We start from the raw sequence: 18,736 nt of genomic DNA, 5'->3' as shown, positions 1-18,736 counted from the left end.
AATTGGGAGCTGAGAAACCAGTTATGTTCTAATACAAAATATATCCCCAAATACTACCACAAAGCTAGGATTTTAAGACTGAAATATATCACTAATTGAGAGAACATATTATGGATGTAATTCTGCAGTTATAAATGTCATGTACCGTCCTACACCAAGAGCTGATGAAGACATTGTCTCTTGTAAACACGTAGCCGATACACACTTACACATATGTTTTTAGTACCAGCTACTTGGACAGCAGCCTAATGGACACAAGTGTTATCAAGACTGTGGTAGGGTTACCTTTGGAGTGCGTTTCCGAGAGATGCTTTGACCCAGTTTACTGAGAAAAGAGATTGGCGATTTGGTACTGGCAATTAGGGCAGCTTTTTCTTCTGCATTCAGGTCCAGACTATCTGTTAGCAAAAACAGGTAGGATAAGGGAATGACAAGAAATTTTTTCTGTGCTATTATTAAATATACAGCTGAAGGACTCACTGATTTTTTTTTTTTTTTAACATAACACACTTTTTCTTAAATTCTCTGTACACTATGATTGCAGTGTCCAGAATTAATACCTTTCTCAGCTACTCTGCTTTTCCATTTTGCCAGAATCAATTCTCCTCCAGGGTTTATAAGCACCCAGAATAAATACTGTGTTTGTTTACCCTATTTTGTATTACTCTATTTTTGATGGTTGAACTTGATGATCCCAAAGGTCTTTTCCAACCTGAATGACTCTATGATTCCATGATTTACTTTCATATTTAAAGATCACGATCACCAGTATCCTTAAGAAGAGTTCAGAGTTTTGGAAATAATACCCCATACACACTATATTTTTAAAAGGCTATTAAACACACTTCCCTACCCTCCCCCCCCCCCGAATGACAGACTTGAATTAAGATCATCAGTAATAAAGAAAAAGCTGTAACAATATTATTAATATTTAAAGGTAGGCCATATTGATCCGTGTTAGGGAGTTACAACTTTCAGTTCTAATGAAAGATCTTTCATTCCTCATTGTCCTGAAGTTAGTCTCAGCATTCACAGATGGTAAATAGTTATTAAACATGGCCAGTGTTTTAAAATGACCTACTAAACAACCAGCAAGGCATCTTACATTAGCTAAGACAGCTGACCCCCTAATAATAGCAAGAAAGCAGAAAAGGTATCTACTAGTGCTGAAGTAAGTTTAGAACTGTTGAGGATGTAATTTTGTATTAACTCCTTTTTTTTTTTTTTTGCTCCTGATGCTGCCAATATGATCTTTATCAGCACCAATAAGAAGTCAACTTTTTGTAATGTAAAGTTAGTGAGTTACTAGTACGAACTAATGCAGAAGATGCATGAAGGTAACTGAAGCATGCACATTCACTCTGAAACTGTCTTTAAATCTGACAGATGTGCCCCAAACCCCTTACCGCTAGAGGGGATGGTGTCTTTGAACATCTCATAGAACTGTGTGAGGTACATCACCATCGACAGTTTATCTGGCTCTCCGACAGATGCCATTTCCTTTCCAGTCATAATGGGAGATATTCCAAACTCTTTTTCAGCTATATCAAAGGCCAGCTGGTTATTCTTCTCCACGTTGTGCTCATCCAAAGAATCAAAGTCTCTGCAAAGGGCAGAAAGAGGGTATGCACTGAATCAAGTAGAAACCAGACTTCCGGAAGAACTCAGGGATCCATCTCTCCTTTTTTCCCCTCCAAAATCTCTCAAATTTATTTGCCAGCAACCTTTCTTATTGCAGAGCTGATCCTACTTAATTATGGTGAACTTTGGCTCAAACGTATTCTTTTTTCATTTTTTGCTCCTCTTCCAAACCTGGAATTTCCTTCTTAAAAACTTGATTATCCTCTGAAATACATCTTCACTTCCTCCTTTGCTGGAAGACTTTACTGTTTTCCCCTACGTAAAATCTTTCGTGTGCTTGCAACTAAATTAAGTCTTCACTTTTGTCCCCATAATTTAGTTCTGCTGGCTTTTTCAAAAACTTGTAGAAATAGATAAAAGCTATATAAAAAGCTATAGCTTGTAGACAGTTACGTAAACCATTTTAAAAGCTATTTGAACTCTCCACAAGCTACATAGCTATTAAACAGAGTAGCTCAGGTTAACTCAAGTATACCAATAGAGAAGTAATTCAGCGCACATGGAAGGGAATAACCACATAGTTTTTCAGCATGCTTTACACTGGATTCTATCTTTAAATACAGCTCTAGCATTTACTTTTTCTAATGTCCCTTTGGGAAGTTCAAGCCATTTCAGATTCCAATTAAAGTACGAGAGTCTTTGCTACTGTTACTTCTTCCAGCCAGTGTTTTGCCATTCTAGAATCTGGGCACAGTTTTATCCAATATATCATGAAAGAGGTCACCTCTCTCATTCACCCAATCAGCATGGTGTACAAATAGTAGCAACGTCTCTATGCAGACTGTGGGTCACTACTTCTAAAAAGAGCAGCCTAGAAGTCTTTAAGAAGAGTTACTGTAAACAGGAGATTTATAAAGGGCTGTGTAAAGACTTCTTTCTGAGAACTTTAACTGAAGCTATGACCTATTGCTAACTTCACAGAGAAAGAGCTGTCAGTCAATGATGCTTTCCAGTCAGTACCAATTTGAAGCTTAATTCTGTCAAATCATCCAGAAGGGAAAATGACCACACATTTATCTTCATACTCATCATGCTATTATGACCTTCCACTCTGCCAGTGAATCACTGTACATTAGCTTCTATCAAGTTTAATTGAATTCATTTCAATCCATTTCTCCATAAGTCACAAATGCATTACCTCAGTCTCCATACTATTAGTTCCAAATGTCACTAACCTTCTGCCCTTCCCAGTTATTCAAAACAGCCAGTTACTCACATTAAGTCTGGACGGTATCTGTGGATAATGGCACACAAAGCTAGGCCACTTTTCCATGACATCGTGAGATCTGTCACATTAACACCAGCATATCCATCGGTCTGCCTCTGGCACCAGCTGAGCAATTTACTAGAGCGAGCTACAGACTCTGCAAAAAAAATCATGTTTTTAAGTAGAACTGCACAAAGTCTCTTTCAGAAATTCTACATACATAAAAAACACAAATCAACAAATAAAACCTTCATGTAAACAACAAGCTCCTCCTATAATGGGCAACACAGGACAGAATTTTTTTTTTTTTTTTTTAAAAAAAAAAAGACTTACCATATCTATTTGAGATCTGAGAAGATTTTTAATTCACTAAAAAGTAATTATCTGAGTTATAACCTGCCAGGCTTTTCACCCTAGCCCTTGTAAAAGAGGCCCAGGAATTATAAAACAGTCACTAAGGCTTGTTAAATATGATCAAAAGGATATACAGTAGCACAATGCTCTCTAAAGCCCAGATATACTACTTCTAACGGAAGAACTACAGATGTACTCCTGCAACTTTTTCTTTTCTCTTGAAAGCTTTCCTTTAAAAGCACTGACCTGTTTTGACCTTGCCTTACTGCAAGCTCTGATGAGATTACAGCCTAAAGGGACATGGTTGCACGGCAAAGAACAAATCAAAAGACTATGTAGCTATTCAGCAGTGAAAGGGAGGCTTAGCAGGGAAAGGAAGGCTTAGCAGCAAAGCGCCATTCTGAGAGTCCCCAGACACTATCTGGACATCCAAAGGCAAGGAGTGCACAAGAAAAAGTTCAACATACCCCTTAGGGTACAGGACAAGTAGACAGATACTGAAATGCTTATCACAAGGCATCTAACTTTCAGAATAACACAAGCAAAGTGAGTTTTCATTTAATTAAGCTAAGAGATGAGATTAAGTAAAGGAAAGCATGAACATGAAAGACTGCACAAGAAATACCTCTTATTATGTTTGTAAGAATTCTGAGTTTACTGTTAGAGTAAATACAGGCTAGGCTTCTGCACTCTAAGTAAGGACATTGTTATAGGATAAAGGAGGTGAAGAGAAACGCTTGTATAAGCAAATATTCTTAGAAATTTAACAGCATTATAAAGCAAGAGAAATTAGGCAAACAAAAATATATTTATATGTTAATTGAAACTCGAAAATGAGGAAGTCAGACTGTTGATGGAACAATTGCTGGATGCATTTTCTAAACCAAAAGAGACTGATTAAATAACACTCTACAGCCTATGCTGTATAGGCTGCTCTATGTTTCCTGCACTGATCCAGCTCCAGAATACTGAAAGGAAAAGAACAGTAGCCAGGCCTACCATTCCGAGTCAGCTTTGGTGTCCTGGAGTTCACAAAGTTCTCTATTTCCAGGTGAATGTCTTTCAAGTCTCCTGTATTATACAAGTGGCGTACCTAAAATGACACAAAAAAAAAATTAAAAAGCACCAATAAGCCACGCACCCAAGAGCCACACAGAAAGAGCCAGATGACAAGAGACATCCCAAGGCACAAGAAGGAAGACAAGTACACTTATGTAGCAGAAACCTTTAGCCCAAGAATCCCAGAACAACAAGGATCAGCTCATCAGTGCTGAACAGTCTAGCTGACTGCTGCTGCTCAGTAGATACCAAATTGCAATGACAGGCTGCTTTACTAGATTGTTACAAAGAAAATGCACACGCACACACACACAAACATGAATGTGTAGATCTCATGTATCATTACAGCACGGTTAAAATTATCAAAATCGAAAATTTCTAAAAAGGAATTTGTCGAAGGACAGAGGTCTACTTTTGACTGATGTATCTGCTTTTCACTGCTTCCACATCATACTGCCACATCAGGTCGCTATCTGTTCCCAAAGCATTAGCATAGCTTCACCTAAGGAAAGACAATACAGATTACAAGCATTCAGAAGCACCATTTGTCCAGTTACCTGCTGTGGCCGCAAGAAGTTGACGTTGATATTGGGATACCGGGTAGCAGGATCAATGCTGTAATGGCTGAAGTTTTTACTCACATTCTCAGGAGTGGTCTGAGGCAGTAGCCTATAAATGCTTTCCCTTGGGAGAATAAAATTAGAAAAAGTTTTGGGTTTTGGTTTGGTTTGTTCTAGGTTTTGCGGTAGTTTCGGGGGTTTGTGTTTGTTTGGTTTTAAGAGATGCATCACTATCAATACTGCTAAGTAAATTCTCGAGAGATAAACATTCAGATCAGAAATCTAATCACTTCAGACTCTGAAGAGCTAAGATGCAGTATATTAAAATCTGCAATTTAATACAACTCCAGAAATCAAAATGAGGGAAGGGAACAATACATTAAGCATAACTGAAAGGATTCCCCAGTACAATAAAGATATTGAGACACTGGAGCAACTCAGGTAGAGTGCCACCAATGGGACTGGAGTACTTGATCTGTCAGAAGAAGCCAAGGGAACTGGGTTTGTTCAGCATGCAGAAGGGAAGTCTCAGAGAAGGTCTTACTGCTGTCTGCAAATGTCCAATGGAAAGGTAATGGAAGTCTGGCTCCACCTGCAACATTATTATCCTCACCATTTGTTTTTAAGATTCAAACAAATGGATTTTAAATATCCATTGTGTCATGTATACAATTTTAAAAATTATACTATAGTTGTTGATGATCAGAAGCTGCAGTTGCTGAAGTTTAAAATAGTTCTACTAGATGTTGCTTTTACTTATTCCATCTTTCAATTACCTGAGTTCTGATCTTTAACAGATCACCTCGAGTCACCAAAACAACACTCAACCAAAGATGATAAAAATATCAAGAACTCAGTACTCCAAAGAAACACAAGATGTTGTTTGGCTTATATGAAACAAAGTGACTAATTTAGGAGAACATGAAATAAAAGCAGGTCATAGCTTCCTTAAAAGAAAATCATAAAAGATATTTACAATAGGGGATGGCAAAAATTTTTGTCTCTGGTACTTTAAAGGCACCCACATCTTCATTTGGTTTGTTATTGCAAGGCTGGTGACAGTATGTAAGTCTCACTTTCTCCATGTAATACCAATAAGCACCAAAAAAAAGACTCTTCGTCTAATCTGCTTTTAAAACTAGGATCAAGAACCGCTGCAACGTTTCTTATTCCTCTACAAATAATATTTTGGTTTATCAGCTCTTTAGGAAATGTTTTCTTCAACTGAATTATATCCACAAGCATCCTCTAAAAACAGTGAAAACCTGTATCTCCCATTCTGTCTAAATATTTATACTAAAAGAAACTGGAATGAATGATGAGACATTGGAAGATTAGATTAGAACCAAAAGTGTATTCATTTTCTCTGTTACCTCTCTGCAAGAACTTCCAAAGGACTAGCTCCGAGCGACCAACTTCGTACCATCCAGGCAGAGTCCATTGCAGCCAAAAATCCCCTGGCTATTCCAGTTCCCATTGGCCAAAATGGCTAATATTATAGTTTACAAAAAAAAAAGCAGAGAAAGGAAAAGCATCAGTTAGGGAAAATTTTAAACAAATATCAAGAATATATTCACATGGTAATCTGCTGGGAAATTACAGCTCAGTAATTAGCTTAAAGCTTTACTCCCACTGAGCTAGAGGAAAGCAGATGTATGGTGAATTACCCATGAGTTCCCCCAAAGTCAATGTGCCTTTATTTCCAACAACAATTCATAGCCTGGGGTGCCTTAACAGCTTCTCTTCAAGACTAGTTTTTAATAAGTAGCATTTTGTTGTTGGTTAATGGGCCTGCAGTAGGACCTGTAGAGAGTCTGATCGTCCCAATAAGAAGCAGATGGAACAGACATAACTTCAGAAAAACCTCTGCACACATTTTTTTTAAGCAAGATGATTGCCATCCTAAATATTCTGTTTTCCCAACGCTCCTACCCTTCCATCAAATCTCCCACTCTATTATATAATAAACAGCAGTTTTCCTTACAGTAACTCTCTTATAGGCAGCATGTATTTTGGTGATGGGTGCAATGGCTTGTGTTTATGCTTCAATTCACTGTTTACACATGGGAAGTTTAAAACACAAACCTCTAAGAGACTGTCCCCAACCAGTGCCACAAGTAACTGGTGGCCATTCTGCTCTCGCACCAGGGCTGCGTTCTCTGATGCATACATGCACGTGAAGTCAAACATGGCCACATCTGGCTGACCGTAGTGATTGATGGCAAAGTCCAGCGATGGCAGCTGCTGATTAGTGGAAAAGTCAGCAGCTTCTCTGGCATAGTTTAGCAGAGCCTCCTGGTCCACATTCTCCCGTGAGAGTAGTAACTCTGTGTCAGCAAAATCCTGCCAAAAAGAGAAAAGTAAAAGTGAAATAGCCAAATCCACAAGTTTATGTTAAGACTGGTATATACAATAGTTGGCATTAAAATTCCTACAAATCCACTAACACAGGTTTGCCCTCTGATTTCTTTCATTCCTATCTGTGTTTATGCTTCCAAAAGAAAATCAGTAAATCTTTTATTGCAAACAGTTATCAGTCCTGCTAGCACTCCTGACTGTGAAAGGGCTAAGGAACTTCGGAGCATCTCTCTTCACACACTTCAGACAAAAGGCACAAGACCCCAATCCTTATTTATTCATTTGTGGCCAAATCACTTTTAAATCAGCTTCTGTTAGAATAAGATATAGGTGAGTTTCCAATACTTTCTTCACTTCCTGCTTTTTCATTCCCATAAAATGAGGGAAGCTCAATTAAGTGAGCTATGGTGAAAGAAGAGTATGTTTCCTTTCTTTCAGCATACCGAAACTAAATTGTTCAAAAAAAAAATCTTAGTTTATACAAAATACAGGAACAGTTAATACCCACATGCCGTATCACTCCTTTTTCCAGCAAGCTCTGTTTTTTGGCAGTCATGACAAAATAGTGTGTATCATCTTTGTAGTAGACAATGTTCTCCAGGTCAATACCTTGCGACAGAACAAAAGACATGGTAGTGAAGGAACAAGTAACATGTTACATGCAACACAAGCTCTATTGGAAGAAAGCAAATTAAAACTACATGGGTCGAAAGCCTTAGAAAGAGGATGCCAAGTGGCTTTCCGCCATAGTTTTGATGACTTTAAAATCTGAATCTTCAACAAAACCATGAACAGCACATTTCACCTGCATATAGCTACCTCTTTTTAAAAAAATATTTATCATCACTCCAAGGTTTGCATTCAGAGGCGGAGTGCAGGAAACTGAACTCAGGATTCAGACTTTTCCTATTCAGGGCTCAGATTTCCTGAAAACATTCAGGGAAATAAATTCTCTACTTCCGAACAAAAATGACACACATCTGAATAACACACACCTGCTTTGTACAGCTGTACAAAAACAGCTGCAAAAATGGGCAAGTCAGATTTCAAAGAGAGGCAGCAACAACTGACTTCCTTGCACAAGATGTTCATTTATTGATTAAACATGATATCCGATTTACAAAGTTGTAATAATAAAGACAAACAGTTTTCACTGGAAATCTGGCAATTGCTGGCAAACCTGTGGCTTCTCGCAGATCCTGGAAAAACTTCTGGTTGAAGATGAAGGCCACACCGCTGATCTCTTCTACTTTGGCTTCAGCTGTGGTGTTGCGATTGATGAAGTTTGCTGTGATAGCAATTGCTAGTTTACCACGGAACTCTTTTCGGCGAAATCCTACAGGAAGGATAAAGTAATAACACTGAAAAACAACGCATACCTTCAGAGAAGGCTCAGCAAGCCACAGACAGCTGCCCTGACAAAATAAAGAGAGAATGGATCTGACGAATTACAAACTCCTCCACAGAGGAAGCAAAAATTGCTTAATCAGAAAAATAAAAGCTCTTGTTTAGGGAAAAAGCTCCCTTTCTCCTTCTTTCCTCTTTTCCAAAAATTGCAACTTGCATCAAAAATATCGAGATAGAATTCTCTACTACACAGAATAATATTCAACACTTCAGTTCCTACTCCCAAAAGCAAGAGCTACAACACTACTCAAAGAAAAAATGTAGGAAAAATTATCCAGGTCATAGCACCTATTCCATTGCTAGTGGATAGGAAGAGGAAAAAAATTACCCACGTGTCTGATGCAAATGGACTTATTTTTACATGGACTTTTAATCTCCCCTCTCACCAGTCAAATGTCTCCCCAGATTTTGACTGGGATGGTAATGGTCATTTGTGTTCTAGCTAATTTAAGAATAAGTTCTATTTGAAAGCGAATTAAGGACACACCATTACCTTCCAAGGTGTTCCTCCTGCCATCCCCTCCAATGATTACTTCAAACTCATACTCAGATACTGGATGGGTTTTTGGGTGGACCAATGCACGCCAACCTATTCCTGTTGATAAAACTCCAAGTTAATGACAATATAAACAGTGCTCATAATAGAACGAATACATAAAACCACTTCTTACTATCCATAATCCCTTCCTCACATGGTCAGTAAAGATGCACTGCAGGACAGCTATACTGTTGACAGGGCTATTGCTGAAGTGCACAGCCACTCTGTGTGAATCAGAGGTAGAGACACCTCTGGTAAAACCCCCCTGACTACTACCTTTAGGGATCATGCAACCTTTATAGCTTCTCTACTATCTATTCAATTAATAGAATGACGCCAAAAAAGAAGTAAGCCACTATGTCCCATGGCGATCAGAGAACAGGTCTCACAAAGATACAAAACGCGTAACACAGATCATTCATTCACTGATATAAATATCCTCAGTGAATGCAAGGAAAGGATTTGTTTTTAAAAGGTATCTTCTAAGTGTAACAGGCTTGAATATTTTACGAGCAATTACAACCTACTGTGTCTTGGTCTATTTCTGTGTAGTACCTCAGGTGATTTTGTTTTATACAGTAGCTAATTTGGAGTTGTCATTTGAAAGAATAAATCCTACTAAAATTTCAAGGAAAAGTGTGTTAATAATTACTATCATTAATGGAGCATAAAGAAAGGACTGAAGAGTCATAAGCAGGGTTAAGGAGCAGGAGTCTGTGTATCCTACCGTAACTTCCCCTTTCTCTACTACCCATTTCAATGCTACTTGCTTTCATTCTCCTGATCCTCCGGAGGGTACACAAGCCCCTGAAATTCCACATTGACATGGATCTCTATTCCCAAGATCAAGGCAACCTTCAAGAGGATAAGCTGGAGCTGACGGATACCTGCAGAAAAAGGAGATAAAGAAACAAAAGAAAAAGGAAATAGCACAAGTGCCCATGCATCTCTCTTTGACATTACTAATAAACTGATTTAAAGGCCAGATGCCACTTTCTTTTCCCCACTGTGTTCCCAGCACTATCATCTAGGCAGCACTGGCATGTAAAATCACAGCACGCCAAAAAACTTCTATACAGCTGAAAAAACCAGCCCTTTTCAAGAATAAAAAGTCAGTAATTTTTTACTGTTTCAGTCCCCAAATCAGCAACAAGGGAAACAACGAGAACATGTACTGCAGGAGAGGAAGGGAAGAGAGGACAAGCAGGACTGTACTTGTGTCACAGATGGCAACTAGCCATTTGAGGAGCCTAGACTTAATACGGAACTGCACCTTCATCCTAACACCTCTGGGTTAATGAGGGCATAGTAAGTTACTCACCACCTCTTTCCTCTTCAGTTAATGTAGGTAGTGGGTATGAAAAATGACAGTGTGAAAAACTCTATTAATTTGAAGGAAGACACCTTGCCGTCATATTTCAGATACTGGAATGAAAAAATGCTCAACCTAAACACTAAATTTCAGCTGTGCTGAGATACAAAAGAAGACAACAAAGTACTGGAAGAATAAAAATGAAAGAAATTGGAAGGGAAAAGCAATCTGCAAGACTCAAGTTCCAAAGATGTTCCAGTTTTACCATGCATTGCCCACCCCCCGAAAAAAAATTAGAGCAAAAAAGCAGTTTTTGGTTTGGACAAAAAGCCAAATTTTATCTACTATGTTTGTGACACTTTACACTTCACACTTATGTCCAGTGGAAAACACAGACTGGTGGGCAAAACCTGGCTGTGCCATGTCTAGTAAATTTTTGAAAAAAAGAAAAACTGAAAAATAGTAACTCCTGCTCCACCAAAGCATCCAGCTTTCAAAGGAGACGGATTTGATGATTCTCAAATTCTCAGAATTTGAGAATCATCAAAATTATTCTCAATTTTAATATGTAAACCTCTGTTTAATCAAAACTTATTCACAGGCTGACAGCGTTCTTGAAAATATCTTCATCACTCTTCCAAAAATTTACAAAGCCAAAATTGTTCCTCCTTTTTCCAGATCAACATTCACAAGGATGTTCAAAAGCATTCAGCAATTTTTCTTTTTTACAAGTCGCTTACAACGCTCAAGAGAAACAATAATGTGGCAGCTGCAGGAATAACAGCAAAAATAGGAAAATTATCCATTAAAAAGATTTTAACCTTAAATGTACTTTTCAGTGTAGGAAAAAGATACACCTTGGAAAGGCATAAAAGACGATAGATATATATTGCACATGTGATAATCTCATGGCACAACGTATTTGTCTCACATCTAGGTCTAGCCCGAAACACATGATGCAAAGGTCACGCTGAATTGTACCATAAGGACTTGAGAGCAGAGCTTGGTGTAGGCTGAATTTTAATGAGTTACCCCATGCCCTCACCTACTTTTCCCCTGTGAAGAACAAGTGCTGCTCTGTCTAGCAGCGGCTGTACTTACTGATATGGTCTATGGATCCCGCACAGAATTTGCCATAAAACTTTTTGGCGCCAAGACCCCTCAAGTCATGTATGGTGAATGGCCACAAATGCAGCACGTTATTGCGGGAAAAGGCATCCCTCTTTTCTATGACCACCACCTTGGCTCCCAGGAATGACAGGTCGATGGCTGTACGAAGGCCACAGGGTCCAGCCCCAATTATCAGACACTGCAAAACAACCAGCACAGAGTAACTTCACAGTCCAGGAGGAAACAGGTATTTTTACTGCAGTTTCCAAGTGTCCCACGGCTCTTAACAGTAAGTGCTCTTTATGTGCAATGTAAGCTGAAATTTCAGATCAGTCTTTCTACGGTTACCTGCCACGTTCTGCCATCGATACGTTAAAGCAGTAAGCGCAACCTGAAAATAAATCACAGAGCAGTGAAAAGTTTGGAGGAGCAGGCACATAAGGTGCCTGTTTGCAACCCTTGTTTTAAGAAGAGCTGCCAAGGCATACTCTCCAAGCTATGTAAGCACCTGGAGAACAGCAGTATTCTGAAGGCTTCTCCCTCCCCCATTCCACCCATTGAATTTTTTTCTTCAAAAAGGTGTGATGACAAGTTTTCCTCTCATCTTCCAAAGCCTAAGCTGGCCTCTCTTGAGAAATTCTTCAGTAACACTAAAAATTCCTCATCATCAGTGAGTAGCATAGCAATGGCGACAGCAGATAAATACATGAGATGCTAACGCTTTTACAAATTTCACCATTTAGAGTAGCACAGACAGTAACAAAGTCAGAGCACTAACTTGTGCTTATGCTGGTGCTCTACTACTGCAGCAAAGGAAACTTCAGGAATGTAAACATAATTGTAAATACAAACTTTGTGTGACTAAACAACTTTTATCAAAACATGTTTTCTCCAACCTAACCTTTGTCACATCAAAGGTCTTTCATCTTCTCCTATCTTTTTCTACTCTACTCACAAACACTATCAGAGGCTAATGAACAACTTGAGAATGTAAAATACTTGCATATCTACTGTTTGAAGTACCTTCTGAAAAATGAATGATACAGCAATTTCTTTGAAGAATAAAAAGCCAAGATAGCCAGTTGACACTTCTGACCCACAGAAAGTGAGGTCCACAAAGAAAGCCGGCATGGGTATGTGCATTTGCAGGAGTACAGTACACAGTCCATTTTGGCATATTGGTGTTGTACTTTGATTTCTATTTGGTGGGTCTGACTTACATTCAATAAAGACCTTGTTGCAGTGGTGACTGCTGCTGACATGTCAGTATTTTCCAGATCCTTACGTATCCTTGTGGCTGGACAACAAAGCTCTTTGAGAAATTCTTAAGTATGCTAAAACTCAACCAGAACCCAACCTCCTGATAAACAGCCTATCCCAAGATAAAGCTCTTTGTTCATTGGTCATCCCTGTATGCCAGTTTTTACAGGTCACCACATTTTCGCCAGTTATTCACTGGGGTATGAATTCTGCAAATAATGTGAAACTGCAAATAAAAAGCCTGAATGATTAATTAAACAGTACAACACAGAAGTGACAACATAACAACTGACACGCAAATTCAAAGACTATGGTAGAAGATAAGAAGTCACATAAATCTGAGGGTAGGGATCCAAGTCTAGAGGAAAGGCAAGGGAAGAATAACAGCACTGCTTCTTCAGTAGCTTCAGGAACCTGAAGGCATATGGGAGAAAAGGCAAGCCCAACCACTAAGCTATTAAATTCCTAAATAGACTTGCATATTGAACAGGTGTCCAACTTCTTATTTGTTAAAAGGGATAATCAATTAGGATCTAATATATTCTTCCGATTTAATATTGTTTTCTTTGCAGGCAAGGATAACTCTCAAACACCACTTCGTCTTTCTTTGTTTAAGCTTTTAAGAAAATTCACTGAGTGTATTATATTTATCCAGGCAATAATTTTGCTCATCTGACAGCTACAGTCTTCAAATAGGCTGGATTCAACAAGCAACAAGACCACACTGAGTTGAGCGACTTTTATTCTTTGATAACTTTCCCCATAAAATAGTTATGATGGGAGTACACAACAGCAAAGGAAATGTACTAAAATCCGACTAGTCAAACTCAGGTCTACATAATCAAATTATAAATTAATTGCCTGTAATTTTGTCATAGAAATGTAAAAACTTTTTTTTCTCTACAACCTTCCCCCTCCCCGCCCCCAACCAAGGATGTGGTTAACATCATCTAGGTTATGTTTAAGACTCTAGATGTTCTGGATGTAAAATATTCGATACTCAACTCAACTGAAGAAATTCATGGTCAAAGTTGTCTTTTTTTTTTTTACCATCACAAAAATATTAAATTATGCTGTTATAAAACACAGTCAGTTTCAAGCACAACTAAAACCATAAGAAAAGATTCTGCTCCCTTTTCCACCTCTAATGCTTCTTCCAGCTTCAGATCAGAAACCTACCTCCTGATACTCTCACAGACAGCAGTAACTACAATCCAGCCAAGTAAATCAAGTCAGCTACTGTTGTTCCTTGTTCCCTTTCCCCTCAATGACTCCAAGCAATTGCTGCAACTCCATGCACTCTAGCTGTCTCTCCCCTCAGAAACACTTCTTGCTCAAGATCTTTCAGACAGATCATATTAAGTTTTCAGTAACAACACCATGGTAATGGAATGTTAAATGCAAACTGAAATCCCATATTCTGTGTGTATAACCAATGCAGAGAGAGCACCATTTGTACTATTTACATTTGAACGACCCATCACATCCCAGTCTTGCTTTCATGAACGCTGATTATCTGAACTCTGGTTAACCTGGACGCTGGCCACGCGATGAACTAACTGTCCAGCTCCAGTCACAGCACTTCAGCCCTGACCGATTTTTAAACGGTCAAGTAAGAGCTATGCTACAGAGGATGAGAACTTCAAAACTGGTATACATTCAAGTGTACAGCAGCTGAGCTTCCTGAAGAAATTACTGACTTCTGTTCTGATAACATGGGTAAAGTCCTAATCTTTATTTTAAATTCTTTCACCTCCACATTAAATTTCTGTATTTTTTAATCAATGGTTTGCAAATTACATTAAACATTAGGAAAATAAAACTAATGAGATAGGAAACATCAAATGAGATAAAATTCAGTTCTCAAAAGGCCTCTACTTTTAATAGTTATGATTATCTCTTTGGAATTACATATAAACATTTAATGGCAGATACTATTAGGATAAGAAACAAGTAATTAACAGAAATATATATGAAAAAATATAAAAAGAACACATGTTTATCATTTCTTTACATTCAAAATTTCAACAAAATTTATATGTAAAGGCATACAAAAATCACTTATCATCAAATGCATATATTCTTGAAGACAAGCTAACAAAAAAAAAATTTTTTTAAATAAATTTCACTTTTCCTCAGCTACTAATTTCACTACTCAAAATAGCACGAATCCCAAAACTGCAGTCCTATATGTTTCTGGGTTGGGGCTGATGGGGGTGCCACCTTTAAGCATTCACTATCCACCCTTTTCACTTGTGTTTCTGTACAGCATCTCACCAAAAGCTTCTTAGAAAGACTGGCAAATGACTCTCTGGCTTGCCTCCACTTCTCTTATTTTCCTTTACTCTCTTTCTTTGCCTTGTCACCCAAACAGAAGAGCAGCTACGGAATAAGCCCTCCCATTCCTCTAGTAGAGTCCAATTCAGCATGATCACTGGCGTGTCCACTGCAATCATTCTCCCCTCCCACCCCCTTGGTCCTTCACACCAACACCAGACAGTTCTGAGGCTTCTCTCTCATCATTAAATGAGGGAAGAGTCATGCATGACCCCATTAGTCTCTCTGTTTATCTCAACACCATCTCATCTCCAAGATCACCACATGCCACTTCTACAATCACTCTCTTGATCCCGTTTCTCCAGTTCCATCCTACACTCTATCTTTGCTTTGGCACACGAAATAGGCTAAGTTTTGGACTATACAAAATCTCTAGCAAACTCGTTAGTCAAACATCACTCCTAGTATGTTTTACTCCTTTTACCCACATTTCAAGTGCACTTGAAGAGATGTTTTATAGACAGGTGGCCACATGTATTTCTTCAAAGCGTGTCTTGTTCAGATATAAGATCCAGTACTCCTCTATTTCTCCAGCTATTCTTCCAAAGCACTGTCTGAAGGACTTCCCTCACTTCTCCTCTCACCGCCAACTTCCCATAGGGCTTCGCCCATCGTCTTTATCATCTTCCTCTACAATTTGCCTTTGCATCACCTCATTCATAGGCATTGGTTCAATCAGCTTGTCAGTGCTGTAGATTCACAGAACTTTTCCAACTCACAGTTGACCACTTTTTGTCCAAGCTAAAATCTCTACCTTTCTGACATCTCCTCATGGCTGCCTAAGTTGTCAGTACAAGACCAACATGATAAAATGGAGCTCCAACATCCTTCTAAACTCACCTTAACACCTTCCTTCCAGACAAGTGTCACAATCAATTTTCTGAATGTCTTTCGTAGCTGGATGTCAACCTCCACTCATGCCTATTTTTTGGTATGTCCTCATACTCAAGCACTATCCAAGTCATACACTTATTCTTCCATTAAATCCCTTCTTTCATATTGCACCTCTATTATCAAAACAATCTTTTTTTCAGTGTTAACAGTCTTGCCCACTATATATATTCAGAGCCCAGATGAAAATCACTCTTTTGGTCTATCACTTCAAGTAAGTTAAAATACCTCTACATTCTTCCACAGCTTCCTCAATCTCTTTCTCATTAAACCATAAGCCACCTGTCTTCATTTCACAGCCTTTAACACCCTATTTCAGTTCTATCCATCATGTTTCACTCAAAATAAGAGCAATTTCTGAATCCAATGACTGCAAAGTGCAGTAGAGTTTTCAAACAGTTTTATTTTTTCTCCATGATGTCCATAGTGCTTGGAAGGTTTATTCCCAAATATACACAAAACCCTTCCTTTAAGTCCTTCCTTTCTTATGCTGCCTCAAAAATGTAAACCTTAACAGTGGCTGCACTTTCAGGGCATTGAAGCTACTGCCCACCTTGATTACCAACAGTTTCCAATTGTTCTACTGTTTTCCAATTAAACTATATGCACCTGTTATCGATCATCCGATGTACAAGTTATAAACTTCTCAAGGAAGTTTCACCTTTCATATGAAAATGGCCACTGGAAAGTGAAACAGAATATATAATCAAGAAACTAACATAACTTTCTAATATCTAGTTGGAAATTAAACTTGAGTCCACAGATCTGAAATGACTGACATATCCTAAACAGGATATATTTCCCACTCTGTTATCTAATGAGGAATTAGTCATTAATTCCTCCTACTAAGATATTTCCTTCTCCCAAAAGCTGAATATTCAAGAGAAGCAGCAGCATCTGTTGTCTTTAATGAAGGAGGACAGAATCCTCTTCTAATTTTATCATATTCCACACTATCTTCTTTTTTTTAAAAAAAGAGTGTATGATTATTTGCAAAAATAACCTATTCCATTCACATTTTGATGAATGATTTAAAGCACTGCTTTCAGTAACAACAAAACACATAAATAAGCTCATACTGTACAGTCCAACAAGCGTGCAACACAAATACCAGCTCACAATAACTCAAATAAAAAATTGGTGTGTGTGCATAAAAGCAGGAATTCCTGCAGTAAATACCACACATACCAACCTTTGAAAAGGAATTGGTACAAGACTCCACAGCACCTTTTTTTTTTTTTTTTCCTTCTCTGAACCTGGAATACAAGTGATTGTTTCTAAAGAACAGTAAATAGAATATTTTGCCAAATTGGCAGGAAAGTTCACTTCTCTTGAGAGTCACGAGAATTTTTCAAATTAAAATTGGAAGTTTCCAAACATACATATTTCGTATCTAGATTCCAAGAGCAAACTCACATCCCTGTCTAGAAAAAAAAAAGTAAAAAAAGAAAAACCTACTAAGATTTAAGGTTTACCAATTAACATGTAGTATTTCAATTTTTTTTTAAAATATAGAAACTTCCAGGCTGCTTCTCCTGAATAAATTACAAATATTCTGGTCATTCCCAAGGATTTCCATTTAACTTTCCCTATTCAGGTGGGCAGTCAAATTCGGTAGTAGCAAACTCAATTTTTGATTGCGAGCCAAATGCTAACGAATTGTGACTATATTACAAATACTATGTGTGAAAACATTCCTGAATTTTCCCCGGGCTTATATTGACACCAGGTAAACATCTTTCTACAACCAGACATTTTTATTGTGTATTCCAGAGACAAACTGACTAATAGTCATCTTGACCACCATGAATAAATCTCTTACCTTCGTGTTGGCGCATGCTTTCCCCTTCTTATAGTCCTTATGGCTGCCTCTTTTATCCAATTTGGCCCACAAGGCTTTGGCTTTCCAGTAATTGAGCTTGGACTTGAGTTTGTGATAGAAAGAACGATAGTCCTTGGGCTTTAGCTCTAGGTAGTCACAGAGCTCCTGGAAAGCCTTGAGAGTCCCCTTGCAGGTTGAAGCCTGGACAAATCTGTCGAAGAGAACATGAGCCTGGTTCACCTTCTCATTCTTACTTTCCTCCATGCTTCACACTTTGCAGCTGCCCTGGGGGGCAGCTGTTCTCTTCCAGTCTGCCAGATTTCCCGATGTTGCTCTGCTGAGCCACTTTCACCTCTCGCTCACAAGCATGATTAACCTATAAAATAAAAAGAAGAAAATGTAACTGAGCTTGCTCTTTTTTTTTTCCTTTCCAAAATTTTGCCTAAGCCTGCTGAACTGAGAGCCCAGATTCTCAGTAACTAATAATGCATGAGTGCTAAGCAAGTCAATTGATCAATACCCTGAGGATACCTGCCCAAGCTGACTGAAGCAGAGCCTTCCAAAGCTCACAGAGCCTCACTGCAGACAGTGGGACATCTCGCTTCTGTTAAGTCACAAAATACTTTAACCTGAGCCAATCCCTAGGAAGTTTTGTCAAAACTCACTTCAAATGAACAGCAGAGAAGTTACAAGTAAACTGGCAGATGTTACGTGATGTTTGGAAGCAGGGAGAGGATTTCGAAGAAAAGATACAGACTTACTGACAATAGCAGTCACTGTGATAACTAGATCACTGAGCGGTTATGTGTTGGTCTTAAAAACACTACTGCCCCGAAGTACTTGTTGGTATTCCACCAGTAAAATAAGCTTTGGTTCCTTC

The 18,736-nt window shown here is 38.4% G+C and overlaps 1 protein-coding gene across 5 annotated transcripts in view; it reads right to left on the bottom strand.

Moving 5' to 3' along the window:
- The window catches only part of MICAL3 (microtubule associated monooxygenase, calponin and LIM domain containing 3), a 105,108-nt gene extending 86,988 nt beyond the window's left edge, over positions 1-18,120 (bottom strand). For 4 of the 5 annotated variants that reach the window (XM_086479309.1, XM_086479318.1, XM_086479325.1 and 1 more), the window contains exons 1-13: positions 17,857-18,120; positions 11,538-11,745; positions 9,895-10,011; positions 9,080-9,181; positions 8,360-8,515; positions 7,688-7,788; positions 6,907-7,164; positions 6,195-6,310; positions 4,819-4,945; positions 4,202-4,295; positions 2,858-3,005; positions 1,407-1,603; positions 286-398 (exon numbers count right to left, since the gene is read on the bottom strand). In XM_086479309.1, coding sequence (XP_086335435.1) covers positions 286-398; positions 1,407-1,603; positions 2,858-3,005; positions 4,202-4,295; positions 4,819-4,945; positions 6,195-6,310; positions 6,907-7,164; positions 7,688-7,788; positions 8,360-8,515; positions 9,080-9,181; positions 9,895-10,011; positions 11,538-11,745; positions 17,857-18,120 — 2,001 coding nt within the window. Of the gene's footprint in view, positions 1-285; positions 399-1,399; positions 1,604-2,857; positions 3,006-4,201; positions 4,296-4,818; positions 4,946-6,194; positions 6,311-6,906; positions 7,165-7,687; positions 7,789-8,359; positions 8,516-9,079; positions 9,182-9,894; positions 10,012-11,537; positions 11,746-17,856 lie in introns of all 5 variants that reach the window. The other variant, XM_086479300.1, reaches the window with a different exon arrangement.
- Between the last annotated feature and the right edge of the window lie 616 nt (positions 18,121-18,736).

The sequence above is a fragment of the Leptosomus discolor genome, chromosome 1 (genome assembly GCF_034619465.1).
Source record: "Leptosomus discolor isolate bLepDis1 chromosome 1, bLepDis1.hap2, whole genome shotgun sequence".
Classification (NCBI taxonomy): Eukaryota; Metazoa; Chordata; class Aves; order Leptosomiformes; family Leptosomidae; genus Leptosomus; species Leptosomus discolor.
The sequence above is the reverse complement of the archived record's forward strand: the minus strand, read 5'-3'. Positions and strand labels throughout refer to the sequence as shown.